Below are 22,439 nucleotides of genomic sequence, written 5' to 3'. Positions count from 1 at the left end.
CCTTTTAAATATTCTCAGCTGTCTGACAGTGCAAAGCACTCAAATTTCAACATGGTGATTTAAAAAAAAAAAGAGCAGAAATTGCATGCAGGATTCATAAGCCTTACTGTTTAAAAACTTTCTAAAAGTAAATGGTACAGTAAGAAAACTGAATATAGATGAATTTGATTTTAGAATTAGAAAGAACAGATGAGAAAGCAAAGCTGCCTTCTGTTTTAAGGTTTTTGCATAATATTGTGCATGTTTATTGTCCAAATTCTAGCCTATACTTTGAAAAACTGAACTTTCCTAACATTCTTCTATTTCCTAAATAGCTCTCCTGTCAAGACTGCAGTCTGTGACATGAGTTGTCTATCACAGATTCTCTGTTGACAGTTTTCTCTTTCCACCTAACTGCTGTCCTTTTTTCTCTCTTTCCTCTATTCTTGTGTAGGCCTGACCAAAGATGGCAGTAATGAAAATATTGATTCCCTTGAGGAAGTCCTTAATATTTTAGCAGAGGAAAGCTCTGATTGGTTTTATGGCTTTCTCTCATTTCTCTATGATGTATTGACTCCTTTTGAAATACTAGAAGAAGAAGAGAGCGAAGCTGCAGATGATGTTGATGGTACGTCACAGAATGAAGGGGTTCAGGGAAAAAAGACTTGTGTTATTTTGGATTTACAGAACCAATGACTGAGACACTAATTTGATTGGCTTTCAAAAATGTCCATGAAATCATCAGTCTTAATATGACAGGAATTTCAGGCATTGAGGGGAAACTCCCAAATGGACATTCTAATGATTGTACTAAAGTCAGCCATGCAATACAGTTATGATAGTTGAAAGCCTTTCAGTGACTTTTCCATTTTTGTGACAGGAAGACTAATGACACACAGCTGTGTAAATATGTAGACTAAAACATCTGTCTGCAGTTGTGTAGTTGGTTTCTGTATGTGCTTCAATTTGTGCATTTTGTGCACAAAACTTACGAAACTAAATGTAATAACCTCTACTGTTAACGTTATAACATTTGTCTTTCTACAAAACATTTAACTGGAGCATTTTGTAACAGCTTTAATTGTAAAGTATTCTGGCATGAAAGCGTTATGTAAATACATATTTGTATGTTAACCCTTAACGTAGACATAACAATGATAATTCTCTTGTGAAATTTAATTTTAATAAATGATTCATTTTATGATTCACTGATTTCTCAGCCAGACACTTTTTACTTGATCAAATAAAAGCACTTTGCTTAAAAGTGCTTGATAGCTTTACAAAGGGATTCAGTTCCTAGCAAACATCATTTTCAGACTGATATGGTCTTGATTTTATGGTCTATTCCTCCTATCTGCTTTCCAAGTAAGGTTTCAGTCGTTATGCCACCTTCCTCCCACTTTTGCGTTCTTTTTCTTCTTGTATAATGATCACTCGGCAAGGGCTGTTCTGAACTAAAATAAATAATAAGATATAATAAAATAATAAGGTAGACCTTTTGTGGAAGTGGGAAGCTGTGATTGTATATTTCTTATGTAATACTGAATAAATTAAAGATTAATTAGAAATCAGAATGTAATGTCTTCTATTCCTTGTTAAATTCAAGAGTTCTCTCTGCTATCATAAAGTTACTGGCATATAAGGGGTAGTTTGTAAATGTATTCTGCAATCTGTATCAAATCCTAAAAGCTGGAACTGAGCTGTAATTTTAAAAAAGGAAGAGTGTACTTGATCAGATTATTATTATTCTTTATTTATGAAGTTGTTTATTGTTCAGAGTGTTTCTTGCTATGATTACATTTGTATCTGTTTGCCATATAAAGTTTATACTGAAATTTTAACTCTACTGATGCAAGCTGAAATTTCAATCTCTTTTTCAATTAAATGACTTTGGTATCGCAATTTTAAAGCTATTTAATTTGCATGTTTCAAAACCTAACCTTCCCGTTAAACCGTCCAACTAGTAGAAGGTTCTACACAGTCTTTAGAAGGTAATAAGGTGTTAGAACTTGTTCGCTCTTACTCCTTTTGATGTAACGGTTAAAAAATCATCAGTGGTGTGCGTTGCTGTCAGAGTTTTCTTGAAGTTTAAGATAAGTTGATTTAAATGAATTGCATAAATTGTGATTGCAAGCAGGACTCGGCCAGGAAAGGTGGCAATAATTTAGATTATTCTTCAGTCATGTTTGAAATTAAGCGGAAAATGAAACCTCAACTTTTAGTTTCTTTGATAGCAATTTACACAAAACACAGCTGGTAAGTTAATTTTCCAACCCAAGTCCAAAAAAGTTCAAAGTACTTAGGAATTAAAATAATTTTAGAAAATAAAGCTGCTGCTTTTTACCTACAGTTTTTGGCTTCTAGAACTTTTATTACCTGATTTTACTCCGATGACCAAAATATAATGTGTAAGTAAAAGGAATTTTCCAATTTTCATAGCTAATGAAGAATGAGAAGTTGGTGATTTATGTGAAATTGATAACAGTTTTCATTAGCTACTTTCATCTTTCTTACAAGTCAATTAAATTAAATTGTAAAGAACCACAAAAAGAAATGCCTTTCTCTAAAGCTGTAAGCTTCCAGTTTGGCCAGTGCTTTTAGAATTATGTAGGATGATTTGTGTTGCCCTTTTCCTTGTGCTGGTAAAAGTTTGTTGTAACTGCCAGTCCTCAGCTGAAGTTTACAAGCTTTGAACAAAATACTCCATAACTTTAGTAGCATAAACTGTTGCTTGCCTTGATATTAATATAAAGAAATTGTAAGGGGAAAAAAAGACACCTTAATACATGTATGTCTGAGAATGTGTTTAGCTGAGAACATGTGGAAGGTTTGAACCCTGGATTTCTGTGACCACCTTCAACAATATTTAATTGGAAAAGAAGAGAGGGTGTTTTACATGGGGGAGGAAAAACACAATGCTCATAGTATATAAAATAACTTAAAAATGAATAAACAGGAAAATGTTGGCATACTTGTTATCAGGATTATTTTAATTATGTCAACAACTTTTGTCAGTGCTATTTTGGTGGGTTTTTTTCCCCAAATATGAGCTTTTTGAGTTTTTTTTTCAATCTGTTGTTTGCAGGTCAGTGAATGAGGCTTACTACCTGTGGGTTTTATTGTATATTGATCTTGCATTACAATTGAGTCTTCAGTGACTGGCCTTAGGAGAAATTAACTTCTTATGAAAGTTTTTCATAAGATTTGCAGTTGTATGGAGAGGTAGAAGAATGCACTGAAATGTTAGTAGGATTTTCATGTCAGTTCAGAGTAGTTAATACTCAGACGGGAAAAGAAACCACCTGTATTATAAATATGATTTGATAAGTATTTGAGAGCTGCCGGTGGTGGTTGTGAAGTCTCTTTCTATGGAGATATTCAAGACCTGTCTGGACGCCTACCTGTACAACCTATTGCAGGGTACCTGCTTTTGCTGGGGGTTGGACTCGATGATCTCTTGAGGTCCCTTCCAATACCTGAAAGCTGTTGTGTTCAGCTGTTATGGACAGGTGCATACTCTTCCTGATGAAATTGCCATCAGATAAGCAGTTATTGTAATGATGGAACAGCAGCATGAAATTCATTAAATGCTCTGTTTCATGTGGTCAGATGGGATGGATTCTTTGGGATGAGCCTAATCAATATAAAAGGCTTGTTGATTTCCTGTAAGAGATGAGAAACCAACAAGGTGTGTCTGTGACTTCAGAAAATAAACTGGTTTGTGCCCTTTGTTTGTGATTTGGATTTTCCTTCTAAAATCAGGTAGTTAAATAAGTAGAAGGTGATATGCTCCTGGGAAGGTTACAGGCTTTGGGATGTCTGGCAGTCTGCATGCAGATAGTGAGTAGAAGGAATTTATTTTAAGGGTAGGTAGGTGTATGATTGCTTTCTTTCAGCAGGCTATTTTGTTGGGCAGAAGACCTTATATATCCAAAGCAGTATATGCTAAATAATAATTATTATATGTAGATACTTAGTCAAACAATGATAGCTTTGTCTGACTTTCACTTCTTCTGTAAAAGGAAGAGGAGGGGCGGTGGGGAAGAAAGGAGGTAGGTATCAGTTTTTGCCTTACAGATTTATATTTACTTTTTCACTTCACAATTTTAACATCTTTGGATAATTTTCTGTATGGTGAGGTAGGCCTTGTATATAAAATCTAAAAGCTAGCTAGTGGAGTAGCATGATTTTATTACTATTTGGTTTTTGTGATGTTCTTAGAGTTGATAGGACCATGGGTGTTATGGGAAGAGTTGGAAGCAAGTCCTAATAGATAGGGCTTGACGCGTTCTGCTTTACTACCCAAGCAGTAGAGTAGCAAGTTCTTATTTGACAGCTGCTTAGTACTAAATATGACCATAGACTTTGTGATGAATGTGATACAACGTTTTCTTTTTCAAACGTAAATGGATAATCTACATTAAATCAATTTACAGTTGCTGCATGATAGTGCAGGTTAGAAGGTTTTTTCAGTTACGTTTTGTTATGAAATTAATTTATAGGAATTTCTATGACAAAGCTTTTTTGCATAATAAATTATCTTAAAATTTTCAGTATCACTAAATGGCTAACATAAAAATTGCATGTGTTAGAAGAAGCTCTCATGGAATTTGTTCTTAAAGAGAAGGAAGTTTTGTCTTTCTTTGTCAACATGATTTTGTTGCATATTTGTAATACCTGTAATATTTAAAGATTTAAGCAATCAGTTAACTGAAGATATAAATTTATCAACAATTATGAACTATATACAAATAACCACGTTGGCAAGAATACTTAAGTTTAAGTAAAACATACCTTTAGAAGGCAATGGCAACCCTTTTAAATATGCAGTCTCTTCATTCTTTTATATGTGTTTATAAACTTCTTTATTTCTTTTGTTGTCAACACAGAATCTTTATAATGTAGGGTTAATTGGAAAACAAAAGGAATTTAAAAACTAGATCATGAAGATACTTGAAATGTGATTTAGAATAAAGATCCATTACTTTAGTTATGTGATTTGTAAAATTCTGCATGTTGGTTTGTATGCCCTGAGGCTGTAAGAGCCTCCATCTTTGCTGATGATTTTACTTAGGTGCTGAGTTTTATCACATGCTCCCTGAAATAGCTATCTGTCTTGAAACAGCAAAGTGTTTTGACTCACTTCTTGCTTCAGGCTGCTTAGATTTCATAAATGAATTTTTCCTGTGCTATAGTCATTGTGTGTGTGTGTGTGTGTATACATAGTATATATGTATATATACGTAGTATATTGCATATATACATAGTATATTGCATATAGTGTATATAGTATGTATATAGTGTGTACACAGATGTGTATGTGTGTGTATACGTATATATAGGTACACATACTCTCTCTATATATACACGCTATATGTAGTATATATACTATATATATACATACATATATACTATGTGTATATATATACAGACACACACACACACACATATATATATAGTCATCCAGTCTAGGTGGAAATGAATATGCATCATGATTTCTATCTTGTGATTTTTACATAATATTAAGAATCTGAACAGTATTGTTATACATAATCTTTCTGTAGTTCTATTCATACTATGTTAAAATAGATTATTTGCATAATTATGTCAGGCATTGATAATCTGCTGAGTCTTAAGACTATTCATTGTGTTAGAAGCATATTTATAGGAATTAAAGCTTGTTTGAGTATTTTACAATTGAGATATTAATGAACAAGGTGTTTTGTAATCTGCTTTTCAAGATAGCACATATGCTTTCATTTAAAAATCTTTTCAAATATCTGTATAATATTTTTAAGTGTACAAGTCTTTGCAAAATGTTCCATTTTTTCCGTGTGATAACATGCTTGTAAGAATGTTATCTCAGAATACCCAGGATCACTTCATTATACTGTGTACTCAGATGAGAGATTGTTCTTAGATTTAAATACTGGTTTGTGCAGCTTACGTATTGACTGTAGTGTAACAAAGAGACAAAGAGGCTATTCTTCTTTCTCCATGAGGAAATTGTTTTGTTGTTGCTGAACATCTTGCTTACAGTTTAGAATTAATAAGATTTGAATAACAAACACGAGTCAGAACACTGTACTTCAGCAGTGATGGCAATCCCTGAACTGAGCAAGACCTTCATATCTCAAGTTGAATCTTTGAGGAAACTAATTAGAGTATTTTGTTTGACTAGCTCAATTTAAAAGAACTTGGGCGTAGTGTAAGTGTTCAGTGCTTTGAAAACATGAAAGGGAAATTAGGTGCGACTTTCTTGTGTGCATAGTGTTTTCCTTATTTGTTTTTTAACACTGAATGTTGAGGTATATTGATGTAGTCCAGGTAATTATTAATTGTTGTCTAGGAACCTAAGATAAAGATTCAGATGTCTCAGTGTTAGGATTCTCGTTCATTTAAGGGGCCTACACTGGACGTGAGAATATCTTCACTTGTTTAACGGAACTATGTATAATTTTTTAAGTATATTTACATTTCATTAAACTTTAGTTGTTGTTTGGCTAGTAGGTCACATGATTTTTGTTGTTAAAATAGTTGTGTTCATGGGATTTAGATCTGAGAACAGAGAAGCATGATAATCCAGTTCTTTTTGTGACACTGTAAAGACACCAAAGCTACCTATGCTTTACATTTTGGAGAGGCTTTTGCCCAGTTCATGAGTGCTTTTTACCAAGTTTTGCAAGATGCTGAATGATCTGAATTTCTGTTATCTGTTTTGGGGAAGGAGAGCAGTCAGCATCTTGTATGTGACTTGGACTAGCGAATTACATTAATCTTTTTAATAAGTCCTAAGTTTTAAATGATCTTAAGTAAAGCAGCAAGTAGTTTGACTAAACTGAAATGGCTACTGCTTTTTGGAATATGAGCAATACATCACTGTATTACAAAACACATATTTTGCCACTGCACATATTTCCATTGGATATAGTAGTACCCAAACATCTAGAAGAAGAAATGAGAGTAAAGTAAACTTAGTGTATATTGTTACTTTTGTGACATCAAAGGACTAATCTATTCTCCTTTATACGATCTGGAGTTTCTTATTTTGAATTTTATTCTGTTCAGTTTTGCAAAACATAGATTGTAAATCATTATGAGAAAAGAAATCAGTTTATATAATGTACGTTATGTAGATGCTTGTGGATCTCTTGAGTTAATATGTAGTTGAAAAACTGGTCATAATGAATGACGCAGTGCTTTCTGTGGAGAACTGAGGTAGCTCAAGGAAGCTAAGAACAGCTCAAGTAGCGTGCACGTGGTAATGTGGTACTTTGCTTCAGTTAATTATCCTTCTATCTCAGCACTTGTGTTGTTCTTGCTACAGAAAATGCTTTAGTCTTCTTGAGCTAATGCTTGGTATTTCTCTGTAGCATTACACTGTGCTATGTAAAGGTAACTTTTTACATGGCAGATTCAACGTTTGTTGAATATCACAGATATGTTCGTAACTCATTTCCATTTTGCAATAAATCAGGTGAGGAACCAGGAGGGGTAGCCAAGAAAAAAGCTAAAGTGAAAGGTATTTTGAACATTTTTGTGTGTGGAAATTTGTGCAGATGATGTCTGAAATGCATGCATGTTGCAAACACAGATTGCAGGTTATAATGTTTACTAATATTAGCTGTGTTAAGTGTTGTCTAATGGAGCAGCAAACTATTATACCCCCCATTTTGCCACCTATTGTCACTTAATGGCAATGTGAGTGCTTTCCTAACTAGACGTTTGTTTTCCTTTTTTGTTTTTTAACAGCAGTTTTGTTTTTTAGATAATAAGAAGTTTACGTTAAGTTTGTATTCTACATGTTTTTTAAAGAAGTTCTCTTATGTATGCAGGTTTTAGTCAGTGTCAGATGTTTGTTATTTTTCATGAATTCACGATACTATTATGTTATTGTAGTTGGGCTTGATTTCTTTTAAAATATGGAGTTAATCATAATTTAGTTATTTCATCACTTTCTTATGGGAGGAGAAATTTCAAGTTCATTGCCTTTTCAATTGCAGTGATGGTCTTCATAAATTTTCTAAAAGCTTGAAGTAGGATAGCTTACAACTGATATATGATGTATATTTATTTACAATTACATTGCTGTATGAGCAAAAAATAAGTTCATTGGTGTTCAGTGCAATAACGAGACTTTAAAATTAATTAACGTAATTAGCCTAATTAACAAAACTCCAAATTACTAGATGCATTTCAGGTGTTGCGCCTTTGTAGGGTTGCTCAGTTACCTCCACACAGTGTGATGATATACAAAAAATAAAGTCTCTTTATTACACTGAAGACATTTTGACTTTCGTGTATGTTGTGGTTTGTTTGGGTTTTTTTCTTTGGGTTTTTTTTTTTTCCTATCTGTATGTGAAAAGTGCACATTGCTTATATTATAAAGTCTCATTAGAAACAAAATGCATTTGGTGGGGGAAGCTTTCACGCTTACATGAGTACATCTTAGCATCTTTGCATGCAAGTTAATTTTCTTTTTTGCATTTGATCCACGTTACGCTTGTTATGACTTACTGGCGAATTGTGTGTTTCCAAGTTCCTAATAAATGTCATTTAACAGCGTATTCCTGTGTTTCGGATTGTTTTGCAAAGGTGCTTCATATGAGAATGAAGGAATGGTGTGGTAATTTCTAAATGCTTTATGCCAAAAAAAAGAACATCCTATTTCCTTCCAGTACTTCCTTTTAGATTGAGCTGTGTGATTTAGTTGTTCACTTCACAGAAAAGTTATGTAGGTGATAGAGGCAGAGAGAAATGTTACAAGAGACTCTGCTCTCTGTTCAGAAGACACTAATTTTTTCTCAAAGTCTGAATAAAAATAGAATTATTGTGTTTTATGTATAAAATCTTTATTTCTTTTTTTTTTTTCCAATAATGTGGGAGTATTAGTACTTATATTAAATACAAATATTGCACTCAGAGATTTAACAGAATGATTTCTGAATTCTTTTGAGAGATGGAAAAAATTATTCTGGAGAAGGCTGACAATGATTTTCAAAACTGAGCAAACTGGAGATGAATATTAAACATCACAGTTTTGAGAATGCTATTCTGACTGTTCAGCTGATACATTATCTAGATACTGTATCACGGCCACATGTGCTTATTTTCTCTATTTCAATTGTATCACCTGAGAGAGAACTCCAAAAAATCAAACCATTGCTGTTAAGACCGCATATGGAAAAGATGTACAAATTGATTTGCTGTTGTTACTTTGATTTCATTGATTGTAGTCAGATAAACATCTTTTTTTCAGCTGATGTAATCCATCAGAACACTGTTTCTTCTTCTTAATTATTGTGTACCGATTTCCCACATTTCTGAAGTACACACCTAGGAAACTTTTTAAAGTCTCGGCTTAACCTGAGATAATGTCAGGAATATGATATGGTATGGTATGGTATGCAATCCTGTTGTAACAACAGCATCAGTTATTTTTTAAAAGTTGATAAAATCACGGAGGCAGTATACTTTGCTGATGTTCTTTACATTTCTAGACCCTAGGGGAGCCATCACATTGCCAAAGACTGACAATTTATTGTTCTTTTCAAACTCACAGACAAAACGGCTTTTAGCATTCCGCAGCAAGATAACGGAGGGATGTTTTTTCCTAGATCAGGGTTTTATTTGGATGTGCTTATATTAAGCTGAAATTACTGTCTGACTGCATGGTGTGGGATATTGCTAAAAGTCAAAACTAATTTGTTTGGATTGAAGTTTTAAATACATGGACAAGTTTAGCGTAGCACCTAACAAATATTAAGTGTGAAGATGATGAAAGCATTTAGGCTTGTTCATAAAATGTTCTCTGATCTTAGAATGATTCTCTTATTGAACATTTCCTCTTTTTTAATGGAAAATCTAAAAAGTAAAAGAAACAATTGCAGAACCGCTCAAGAAATTAAAGGAGAAGCAGGAATCCAAGAAGGAGGAAACGAAGGATGAGGAAGACAAAAAGAAAGCCAGAAAAGGAAAAGATGCTGCTGAGCGAAAGGAGAAGAGAGCTGCCGATACAAATAAATTAAAGAAAGAGTCTGAAAAGATTAAAAAAGACAGAGGAAAGGAAAAGGAAAAGGTTCTAGACAAAAGTGTAAAACCCAAGGAAACAACAAAAAAAGCAGCTGGTGAAAAGGCCAGTACTGGTCAGGGCGGAAAAGAAAAAGAATCAAAGAAGGTGGTTAAAAATCCATCTTAAGTGTCTGAAAGCTCAGCAAAGGAAGACAAGAAAGAAAAGAAGTAAACAAAGTTCTGATTTTGCTAATTTGGAACAGACTGGAGAATGAGAGATACAATGTATTTATCAGTGTGTGGTAAATATGGCAATGAGAAATCAATGCTTTCTGGAAATAAGTGTGAACAAAGGCTATTTTTTTTTTAAAACTGCGCTTTGTAAACACAAAGCAAAAATGGCTGCTGTGAAACACATATGTGTACATATGTTAATATACCTGGCTGTTAATGTATGTTGAAAACAGGAGTATCCAATTTACGCCAGTTACTTCAAGCAAATTCTGAACCTGATTTATTTTTCTTTCTTTGTATCCATTTATTGAAATGTTGTTTCGTTGGTTTGGGACTGAAAATGTATATCAAATGCAAGTTTAAAAGCAATATTAGGAGGATTATCAGGATACAAATGGTATGAAAATACTTGTTTGACAAAAACAACCAAGATGAGCATTAATAGAGTGTATTGTCATAGGAATCTAGCAAATAACTGTAAATTAATTCTCTGCTAAACTTTGCTTCCTGAAGTGGACTGGGAAGACTGTGCTGTATACAGATACATAATCCAACTTCATTTATTATGTATAATTGTTACAGCTGTTTTTTTAATGATCCTGTGACAGTATATTCTGTTTGTTTGTTCTTTCTTTGCGTATATTTTAGATCTGAAAACTTGTTTCATTGTCATTTTTGTAGTTAACCCCAGTTTTCCAAGGTTCTGATAATGAATACTTGAAAAATCAGACTCCTTATTTCAGGTTTGCTGGGTACTGATGGATTTCTATTGCATTTTAGGAGTAGGGATTTGCTGCTATTGCTGTATTCTGGCTTAATTACAGAACAGTTTGTATCTTTTGCAACTCTTATTTTCTTCGTATAACACTTGACAAGTACTCGATACTTCTGTAAGCCATCTCTGGTGTTAGTTTGCTGTTATAGTTTCTGGATTTTTATTACCAAGAAATGATTTATCCAGCAGTCTCACTGGAGTAAATGAAGTTAGAAAACGTTTCTTCAGTCATACCTTTCAGTATATTATTGAATCTGCATTTGCTTATAAGCTTATATGAGGGAAGGAATATTTCCTAATTTTACTACATAAACAGTGTTGCTTGGCATGCTGAAATAAGAATTCTTCAATAAAATTGCACAATTTAAACAGAACTTGTAAAGAAATTTGAAAATTTATTATTATAATACTGCAGTATCGTTCTAAAGAGAAAAAGAAAAAAAGCTAAGGAGTGAAGCTGAGCATGTTTATATGGTGTAAAATGTTTGAGCATGTTGGTGTGCTGTAAAATTAAAGTCCTGCAGGTTGATTCCTATACTGTGTTCTTGGTTCTGCTTAAGTTTTCTTTATCACTGTTGGCAGTACAATTACATCAAACTGTTAATATAGCACGTATGTGTCTGTAAGATGCTTTTATTCCTAGAAAAGCAAAAAGCAGAAATAGGGTAAGATGCAGTCTGATTGATTGATTGATTTTCAGACAAAGCACTTTAGAAAAGGGGTGTGTGTGTGCACATAAAGACTTGAAGGAAGATTTTATTGAATGCACTTGCATAATGAGTATTCTTTTTCAGGTTTCAGTCAGGATAGAGATGTGTTTATTCATCCTTGCTTTATGAGGTTGTAAGAGATATATTTAACAGTGGAATACACAAATGATGCTTCTCAAGGATAATGGCACAGTGGTAAATGCACATCACTTCTATTTTCCTCCCTAATGTGACAGGAGGTATAACTGTGAATGAAATTTTAGAATGAGTTGCACTTAAGATTACTGTATCTTAACATCTATGCCCCAAATGTTTATTCGGTCCTAAGTAAGCTTCTTTTTCAAAGAACATTCTGTTTGAGCAGCACTTAAGGCTATGCAGTAAAATAAGGGTTTTTTTTTCCATGGATACGTTTTGCTGTTATGTATCACTACGGAATATTGTTGTCATTCAATTTAATGTGTCAAGTTACAACATAAGATGAAAAAATTCCCCACTAGTTGAAGCTGAGTGCAACTTTGTTTTGATTAGAAAAAGAGCAAATAGCATCTTACAAAAAGTAAATGACAGTGTTATATACTCAATAGGATTGAATAGGAATCAGTGATAGACACACACAATAGATACACATGAAACTTGAAAGGAAAGCTGAGAGATGTGCAAGCAATAACAAAGAAATATTCTTCCTTGTCATTTCCTTCATTTTGCACATCATAAATGTGTTTTGGCTGTGAAGTACTGAATGTGTTTTAAAAATACTTTGCATATATTTATCATTTGTGAAGCAGAATAAATGGTTATCTGGTACTGGGCATGTGTGTTATCAGAAGCTATGGAAACTTACTTCAATAACTGTATATATAAAGGAAGTGAACTACATTTGTGTAAGTAGGGTTGCAGCTTCAACTCTTCCAACATGCTGAAGTCTGGAATGGTGGTATATAACTATATATAATAACTAACTATATATAAAGAACTGCTTTTTTTCTTCGTATGTCGTAATTAGTCATGATTGTAGAAAGAAGTAGCATCTTACTCTTGTAGCCATGAATGTAATGCAGTAATACTTCTGTATTTTATATGACATAGGAGAAAATTAAGTAAAAGTGAAGTGTAAAAAAAAAAAAAAAAAAGTGAAGGTCTTGACTTCATAGAGGTGGATTCTTAATTACAGTGCTTTTATTTACAGTGCAAAACTTAGTTGCCTGATGTAATGCAGATTATATTTATATAAAAAAAAAAGTAAAATTAAGGTTTTTTTTTGTCTTTTTTCCTGATTTCCATTTTGTATATATAGGATAATGGAATTATGATGCAAAATAATAAAACTCTCTAGAGTGGACAAAGCTGTGTGGAGGCATATAAGCCCTAATTGAGATATGTTTGACTTTGATAGAGACATGATAATATTTCTAAAGCCAAACTGACTTGAAATATACTACTTGTACTGCACCTGAAGTTACTTTTACTTGAGTGTTAGCAGTTAAGGAATGCTTATTCTAGTGTGGTTTCTGCTTTATACAATTTGTATGTACAGAACTCAGAGCTTTTTTTTAACACAACTCTTTTGAAGCTAGTTTGTTCTGGGGAAAGTTGTGTGTGTCTATTTAAGAAAGTGGAGGTTGGATGGGGCCCTGGGCAGCCTGGTCTATTAGATATGGAGGTTGGTGGCCCTGCCTGCGGCAGGGGGGTTGAAGCTTGATGATCCCTGAGGGCCCTTCCAACCCAAGCCATTCTCTGTGTTTCTATGATCTCAGAGCTCAAATGTGAATCCACAGAAGGATCATGGGAAAATTCAGTTTTGAAGGGTCCGTAGGAGGTCCTTATTCAAACATCCTGCTCGAAATAGGGTCAACCTGGGGTAAGACCAGCTTACTCTGAGCATTGCTCAGTGCTGTCTTGAAAAGAAAAAATCAAAGGATGTGAATGCACCTTTTTGCACAGGCTGTTCTGCTGAGTTGACTGTCCTCATGGAGGGGGGAGTTTTTCCTTGCATCCACATTTCTTATTTCAGTCTTGCTTGAATCTTTCCTTGGGAATGATTGAGAGGAGGATTAGGCTAATAGCAATACACTCTTTCTTGTGGATGTGTTGTCTTAAGATGTGACATCATCTTTTCAACTTCTCACTGTACTTCACGTAACTAGGACTGTAAGTTGTAACTAATGAATATCTCATTCTTGAGCAGGTGTTTGTCTGAGTAAGATATGAATTATCTTTCTTTCCATCTCTTACCTTTGTACTGATCGTTGCTGTTATTGGTTGCTTTTTTTCCATGGTGTTTTGGTCTAGAAAGATTGAATGGTGTGGATGGTAAACCATATTGGGGTGAAGCATCATCAGTCATACTTTTTGTGCAATTACTTAAGTGTCAGGAGAAATTATAGTGGCATTGCTATATTTTCAAGAAACTAAAATTCTCTTCATCAGTTCTTCTAAGTTATGAAGGCATATTCTCATTACGAGCTTCATATTCTAAATTTCAAATTAATTATTTATAAGATATTAAAGTGATCATATAAAGCACTTTTTTCCAAGGATTATGAGGAAAAACCTGATGCCTGTTTTTCTTTTGGATACTAAATAGATCTTGACAATAGCACAGTAATTTGTTTACTTACCCTGAATTAAAGACAGATGCTTAAATTTCTGTCCAGACTTTTCTCATTGTATGTCTGTCTTTAAAATGTATACTTGTTTATTATCTCAGTACACATTGGTCTTTGTGTACACTAAATAACAGGACAGCCCTGCTGTTATGATTGATTGTTTAAGTGAATTTTCAAGTGTTCAATGTCAGTTACAATTAACTTTAGTTGCTGCTGATATAATTGAAACAACTTATAAGTCAATCAAACAATAATAATAAAAAAGCCTAAAGATAACTTTATAACTGAAAAATGCAGGCCTAAAAGAAAGATCTGTCCCAGAACAGCCAGCATCACCAGTATCTGAGGAGACCATTCAGCCTGCTGAGCAGTCATTCACCAAATCAGGTAAGATTTTTCATAAACCACAGGTGAAGCAAAAGACCCAGTGCTTCACTTGATTTAGTATTCTGTTTCTTTAGTATGCAAACTCACTGTGGTATTTCTTTGTGTAGAAAATCAAATCTTTAATCACTTTTACGTGTTGTTTATACATTATAACATTTAACTGAAGTGACTGTTAATAACTTTTTGTAAATCAATAGCCACAAAGAATTTATAGCTTACACGAAGTATAGATAGTACCCTCCTCATTTCTCATGGTTACTGTTAAAACCATATCACAGCAGAGTGACTTTCTGCTGGTGTATAGTTATGGTCTTCGTATGTATGCAACCATATACGCAGTCAGAATAACAGCAGATTCTCCAGCTAAAAAATAAAAATTAAATATCAAAATTAGTAGAATTAATTTTCCTATTTGGGGAAGAGGGAAAAGAAAAATATAGAAGTATCAGTCTGGCAGCTATTCCTTCTAAATATGACTTTCATATTTAGACTGTTTACTTATCGAAACTTAAGTTTCTTAAGTAATCTGACAAGAATAGAAGGGTCTGTTGTTTAATTATAGTAATTTCACATTTCTATGTTGTTTTAAACTTAAACTAAAAATATAATTGCTTGATGAGATTAATCAGATATTCACTCTTCTACTGAAACTAACAGTATATAAAAACAGGAGTAAGTACAACTTTTAGTATTAGAAAAAAGTCACTTAAATATTTAAAAACCCCTCAAATATTAGTAATTTTTTTTAGATTCAAGAGGAATTTATGGAAAAAAAATATTTTAAATGTTAACTTTCAATTACAATTGCAATTTACATTTTCCTATAATTCACAATATATTTTTTTCCAATTCCTAGAAGAGGCTTATCCTGTTTTATTTTTATGTATACCTAACACAGTAATCCACAAATGTGGAGTATATGGTTAATAAAATGTAATATAGAATCTGTTTTAAAAGACTTGAATTACTTTCCTTAAGTCATGATAAAATATATAATTAAGGTGTCATTTCCTCTCTCTTCCACCCTCAATTTTTTTTACATACATTTTGTTATTTTATTTGAAAATGCATTTGGATTGGTTTTGTGCCATGGAGTTTCTCAGTGCAATTTTTCAGGATACTTATATAAAGGCAACTCTTAGTACAGAATCCAGTTATGTCATGGGCTGTTGTATTCGATGGTGATCGCCTGTCCCTGGAAACAGTTTATGATTTATTCTACTATGCCAGGAGAAGTCCTTGGTATTGTAATGTTTATATTTATTTCCCCTACTTGTAAAACCAACAAAATGCCGCTTGTGCAAATGATGTTCTGTTGTCAAAAACTGTATGCTAGTACTGCTACCTAAATCATAGGAAAATAACAGATGAATTCATAGAAAAGAATTCATGGTTTTTAAAGTTATCTCAAGTTATGAGTGTTATTGTTGCTGGGGAAAAAAAAATGCAGGAAATCTACTGTAGAATAATTCTTCCAATTCATTTGATGTAGTCAATGCAATATCTGCTGTATTGGACAGTAACCAAAATCAAATTGTAACTACATGAGTTTCAGAGGTTTATTTGAATTTGCAGAAATTGATGGAATGGAGTAAGAACTTTATGGAGGCTACTGAAAGCTGCAAGCCTTGCTCTAGTGTTAATAGTTTGTATTTTGTACTTACTTTCACTGAAATTTGTGATCCCTTCAGAGCACAAGAATGTTGATGTAGAATTGGAAGAGGAAATTCAGCCTGTTCTTCATGATGCTCTCCATTCGCAGCCTGGTAATGAATTAACATTTAGAAATCACTGACAAGTTATAAATTGTGCTTTTTTTTTGTTTGTTTGTTTTTTGTATGCACTCAAGGTAGTTTTACCTGCACAAGGCATTCTGATCAAATAGTTTGTGATTTTTCCAAGAATATTCTGAAAATTCAGTAAACAAATCCTGAAATGGTAACTTTTTAATTCAGAGATGTTTGGCAGCAATAGTTTAATTAAAACAGCTGACAAAAACTTCATAGAAATGCTCTGTACAGTGCAAGAATGGGTAAACAAGAATTGTTTTTATTTGTGAACAATGACGATACTGATCAGTCAGTGCAGATACTTTGGATTTACACTACTGTAAGAGGCAGTCAAGTCATGTGTCCTCTGTTGTGGAGTAGTAGAAAAGTGTGAAAGTTGTGTTGAAAGCTGAATTTTTTTGATTGCCAGTGAGTATATGCTATCTAAAAATTTATATTCTTGATTAGGAGAGGGACATGAAGATGTAGATGAAAGCTTAAGTGACCAGTGGCAAGAGAAGGAAGAAATACATGCAGAAACATTTGAAACTCCTGCAACAGATGACACGCTTAGAGAATTAGAGAATGAAATGACAGAGGATTATGAGACACCAGACTCATTTCAGAAAGGTATTTAAGTGACTAAATATGTTTAAAAATTAAATGTTCACAAAAATACAAGCAGACAAATTTAAATAAGAGTCAAGTGACTGTAATTTAATGAGAAATAATTTCTGCTTGCCATAGAGTCTTGGAAAATATTGGGATGCTTTAAAGATGTTCTGGAATCCAGGTAGCTGTAAATTATAGTTTGCTTACTGCTGCGTTGGCTTTCAGACAATGAAATTAATCTGTGTTCCAGCTACACATTTTACCCCAAATAGAAATTCTCATACAATACCTGAAGTGATATTATCAGTACATAATATCTGAAGATTGAGCTTGCTTCTATACTCAAGGAGCTTTTTTTATACTAAATTTTAGGAGGTTCTTTCTCAGTATACTTCCCGTGTAATGTAACACTTCAAGAGAATGTTGTATGTGAGCAATATTCCAAGTCTTACCAAGAACACAGTATCATATAAAGAGGATATTCATACCCTGCTGCCTTGAGATATCAACAGGGTGTTATAAACTGCAATATTACAGCAGAATCATATGGTTTAATTCAGATTTAGGGAAAAGTACGTCTGAATGTTTTTGTTCAAAGTACTGACAACTGTGCATATATTTTAAGACCTCTTTTTGAAAAACTCATGTAATGATCACCATCTACATATTCTGATTGCTGAAAGTATGCTGAGATTCTTTCATCACAGCTGAAGTAATTCCTTCCAGTCTTTTACTCCTCTTTGTTTGTCTTCTGTTTTTCATGGTGTAAGCTAAAGTAGGGAAATACATTGAATATTCAAATTCCAGTTATTTTAAATCTTGGAAATTATTATTAAGAAGGAAATGTAAATATGTTCTTTTTTTCTTTACATTGAATCTTTCATGGAGTCTGATTTTCCAACAGCAAACTTGAATTTGGGAGATGAAAATTTCTGTAGGGACAGCCATCTTTTCTGGAGCAGATGTGTTTAGTGTACGTGATTCTCAGTATACTAACATACATGATTATTATTTCAATCTGTTTGAATATCTTTCTGGCAACAGAATAAATTTACTTACTATTTCTGCTTAGAAATGTTACTATTTATGCATAATATTCTGTTAAAGGGTTTCAACAAAAACTGGAATTTTTAAATATATCTATTTCTTAGATGCTGATTTTGTAGCAGATGATCCTGGAGCAACAGAACCTGAAACATACGAAGTTCCAGGTATAATTTTATGTTTTCAAATCCAGTAATATTAGTTTTGTGTTAGAAATGTTAAGAGAAAGCAAAATACAATTTAGTAATAGATGATTTTGAAAATGTTTATTCTGCAAACTACTGTTCTCAAGCAGCAAGACTTGTCTTGCATATTTTCATTTCCACTGAGATGACTGTATAGTATCTGCTATGACAAAAATGGTTCTTAAAGAGTAGAGGATTTTGCACTACTTTCAAGTTTCTTTTGGCCTATTATTTTTGTCTTCAGTCAGGAACGTGTGCTCTCATGTGTTTCAGCAGTATTCAGTTCATAACCTTCCATTCAAAACTATTTGATGTGTTGCAATCAATTATACACTGTCAGAGCCAGTAACCTCCACAGTCTTGATATGGAACTATCTTTGCACTGCCATTCTGTACACCCTAATTTATCTTTAAAGCATTCTGAATTTTTGTGTGTACTAATACATTTAGCTTCTAGTCTTCATCATGCTGTATTTAATCAGGTCTGCATCTTTCTTATGCTGAGGGCCTCAGGCCTGGATGCAGTACTCTAGATGGGGCCTCACAAGTGTAGAGCAGAGGCAGGCAATCACTTCACTGTGCTGGCCACCACTCTTGATGCAGCTCAAGGTACATTTGCCCATGTGGACTGCAAACGTACACAGCTGTCTCTTTTCCAGCTTTTCATCCTCCAGAACCCACAGATCCTCCTGTACAAGGAGGCTGCTCTCAGTTTCTTCTCCCGGTCCTTACGTATGTTTGGGATTGCCCTGACCCAGGTGTAACACCTTGTACTTTGCCTTGTTGAACCTCATTAGGTTCTTGTGGGCCCACTTCTCAAACTTGTCCAGGTCCCTTTGGATGACCTTTCTTCCTTCTGTTGTATCAACTGCACTTCTCACTTTGGTGTCATCTGCAAACTTGCTGAGGCTGCACTTGATCCCACATTCGGTGTCATTGATAAAGAGGTTAAAGAGCACCAATTCTAAGACAGATCCCTGGGGGACACCACTTGTCTCCAGCCTCTATGTAGAGAGACCCTGTTAACCAGCGCTCTGGCTGTAACTGTCCAGTAAAGTCTTTATCCACCAAATAGTCCAGCCTTCAAATCCGTATCTCTCCAGTTTAGAGATAAGGATGTAGTGTGGGTAATCTTATCTATTAGTCTATTCTAATGTATTGAGATCTGTCAACTGGGTATTAAGATTTCTGTGCTTTCTGAGAAGCGTTTTCTTCTCAATGCTAATAATGCCTCTATATAGCGTAAGCGTTCTATTCCATTTAAATCGTGTTTCAGTGAATTTCAGTTTAAACTAGGTTTATTTTCTTTGTCCCAATGCTAGTTCTGCATTTTACATTCCCTTTTTATACCAAATATGATGAGAACAAAATTTTTTGCCTGATACAGCAGAAGGATCCAGCGCTTTCCCTTAGATTGCTATTTGTCTAGTGTCAAACATCAATTTGTAAGATTTTGATTTAATAGTTTTCTATTGGATAGATAAATGGAGCTATTGAAAGATGTATTATTGATGCAAGTTAAAACAGTGGGTATTGAAAAAATATATTTTTTCATATTTAATTTTTAGTTTCTTATGAATATGATATGGATTTGGAAAACACAGTAAGTGATCCAGAAGCTCCAGGTTTGTACATTTTCATACATTCAGATTGTAATATAATCACTTCTTTAAGCAGGCTGTGAAGTAATGTGTCGTTTACTGTTATGTCACAGTTTTATTTTTAAACAGATCTTTCAAGTAGTATCAAATAAAAGTGTTTTTTGTATCTGTGTTACCATTACAGTTGCATACAAAAGATTCCATGAATCCAGCCCACAAACAGTTGCATAAGTATTTGCTGGAGTAAATAATGAATGGATTATTATGCTAGGCTAGGAAACTGGACATCCTGGTCACAAGGAGAAAACTGAGGTGCTCAATGATGACTTCTTTGCCTCTGTCTTCACTGGCAAGGGCTTTAGCTGCACCACCCAAGCTGCAGAAAGCAAAGGTAAGAACTGGGTGATGCAAGATATTCCCAGAGAGAAGATAAGATTTGAGACCATCTAAAGAACCTGTCCATGGGAGCCAACAAGATCCATCCACAGGTTCTGAGGGAACTGGTGGATTGAAGTTGCTAAGCTGCTGTCAATCGTATTTGAAAGGTCATGGCAGTCTGCTGAAGTTCCACTGTCAGGAAAAGGGGAGATGTAACTCCCATTTTCAAGAAGGGTGAAAAAGAAGATCCAGGGAACTACAGGTCCATCATTCTCACCTCTGTGCCTGGTAAGGTCATGGAACAGATCCTCCTGAAGGCCCTACTAAGGCACATGGAAAATAAGGATGAGGTGATTGGTGGTAACTAATGTGGCTTCAGCAAGAGCAAATCGTACCTGACAAACTTGGTGGCCTTTTATGGCGTTACAGCATCTGTGGATTAAGGAAGAGCAACTGACATCTACCTGGATTTATGTAAAGTGTTTGACACTGTCCTGCACAACGTTCTGTCACTAGATTAGAGAACAGTGGATTTGATGGATGGACTTATCCCTGGATAAGGAATTGACTGGATGGTCGCACTCAGAGAGTTGTTGTCAGTGGCTGAATGTCCAAGTGGAGACTGACTAGTGGCATTCCTCAGGGATCATTACTGGGACCGGTGGTATTTAACATCTTTGTAGGTGACATGGACAGTGGGATTGAGTGCACCCTCAGCAAGTTTCCAGATGACACCAAGCTGAGTAGTGTGACTGATGCACTTAGAGGGAAGGGACGGTATCTAGAGGGACCTGAACAGGTTTGAAAGGTGGGCCTCTGCCAACGTCATGAAGTTCAACAAGACCGAGTGCAAGGTCCTGCTCCTGGGTTGGGGCAATCTCAAGCGCGGATGCAGGATGGGCGGAGGATGGCTTGAGAGCCCCTACAGAGAAGGATTTGGGAATGTCCGTTGATGAAAGACTCAACATGAGCAGACAGCGTGCACTTGCAGCCCAGAAGGCCATCTGTATCCTGGATTGCATCAGCAGAAGTATGACCAATAGGTCAAGAGAGGTGATTCTGCCCCTCAACTCTGTTCTCTTGAGACCCACCTGGAATACTGTGTCCAGTTCAGGGGCTTTCAGCACAAGGACATGGAGCTGTTCGAGCGGCTCTGAAGGAGTGCCATGAAGATGATCAGAGGGCTGGAATGCCCCTCCTGTGAGGGCAGGCTGACAGAGTTGGGGCTTTTCAGCCTGGAGAAGAGAAGGCTCCAAGGAGATCTTATAGCGGCCTTCCTGTACTTGAAGGGAGAGACTTTTTGTAAGGACATGTAGCAGCAGGACAAGGGATAATGGTTTTAAACTGGAAGAGGGTAGATTTAGACTAGATATTAGGAAGAAATTCTTTACCGTGAGCGTGGTGAGGCACTGAAACAGGTTGCCCAGAGAGGTTGTGGATGTCCCCTCTCTGGAGGCATTCAAAGCCAGGCTGGATGGGACTTTGAGCAACCTGGTCTAGAGGGAGGTGTCCCTGCCTATAGCAGAGGGTTGGAACTAGATGATCTTAAAGGTCCCTTCCTACACAAACCATTCTAGCATTGTCAAAGACCTACATGTATTCATAATTATAATACAAATATGCCTGAACTTATTATGTTGTGGTGTAGCTCCTGGATGTGTTTTATAATCTAGCTGTCAATTTCAAATAAGTATTGTGATGTTTATTCTTACGTGTATATTTCTGTTATTTTTGAGCCTTATAATATATGACTTTTTAACTTGTGCTATTTAGCTGCTGCATGAAAACTTGACAAGAATATAAAATATTGAATATTTTTATTTAAGGTGACTCTGAGCTAACATTAGAAGATGCTGTTGAACACTACACAGGTACAGTCCAAAATCGTACTTTTTCAGTGAATTTTGTCCTCAAAAAAAGCTGTCCCCCTTCCTCCCCTCCCAGATTGGAGCTTGTATATAGCATCAGTCTCTTAGTGTAATCTCAAAAAATACAAATGGATGTCTGGCAAAATGAGCAGAACAGTATTGTGAGGGTTAAATATTTAGGGTATTTATTTTTTAAATTACATGGGAATATTTCTGTACATTAAAAAAAAAAGGTATTTTGAATTTGCTAGAGACTTTTGGAGGTGGTATGCCTAAC

At 34.7% G+C, this 22,439-nt stretch overlaps 1 protein-coding gene across 11 annotated transcripts in view; it reads left to right on the top strand.

The window, feature by feature from the left end:
• ASPH (aspartate beta-hydroxylase) overlaps window positions 1–22,439 on the top strand; it is a 104,082-nt gene that overhangs the window by 24,906 nt on the left and 56,737 nt on the right. For 4 of the 11 annotated variants that reach the window (XM_040696546.2, XM_040696545.2, XM_040696549.2 and 1 more), the window contains 6 exons: window positions 14,616–14,705; window positions 16,397–16,471; window positions 16,943–17,104; window positions 18,238–18,297; window positions 19,884–19,940; window positions 22,121–22,165. In XM_040696546.2, the coding sequence (XP_040552480.1) occupies window positions 14,616–14,705; window positions 16,397–16,471; window positions 16,943–17,104; window positions 18,238–18,297; window positions 19,884–19,940; window positions 22,121–22,165 (489 nt within the window). The remainder of the gene's footprint in view (window positions 1–14,615; window positions 14,706–16,396; window positions 16,472–16,942; window positions 17,105–18,237; window positions 18,298–19,883; window positions 19,941–22,120; window positions 22,166–22,439) is intronic. The other 7 variants (XM_040696550.2, XM_040696548.2, XM_040696552.2 and 4 more) reach the window with 3 other exon arrangements.

This window comes from Gallus gallus, chromosome 2, assembly GCF_016699485.2.
Source record: "Gallus gallus isolate bGalGal1 chromosome 2, bGalGal1.mat.broiler.GRCg7b, whole genome shotgun sequence".
In the NCBI taxonomy this organism is placed as follows: domain Eukaryota; kingdom Metazoa; phylum Chordata; class Aves; order Galliformes; family Phasianidae; genus Gallus; species Gallus gallus.
The sequence above is the reverse complement of the archived record's forward strand: the minus strand, read 5'-3'. Positions and strand labels throughout refer to the sequence as shown.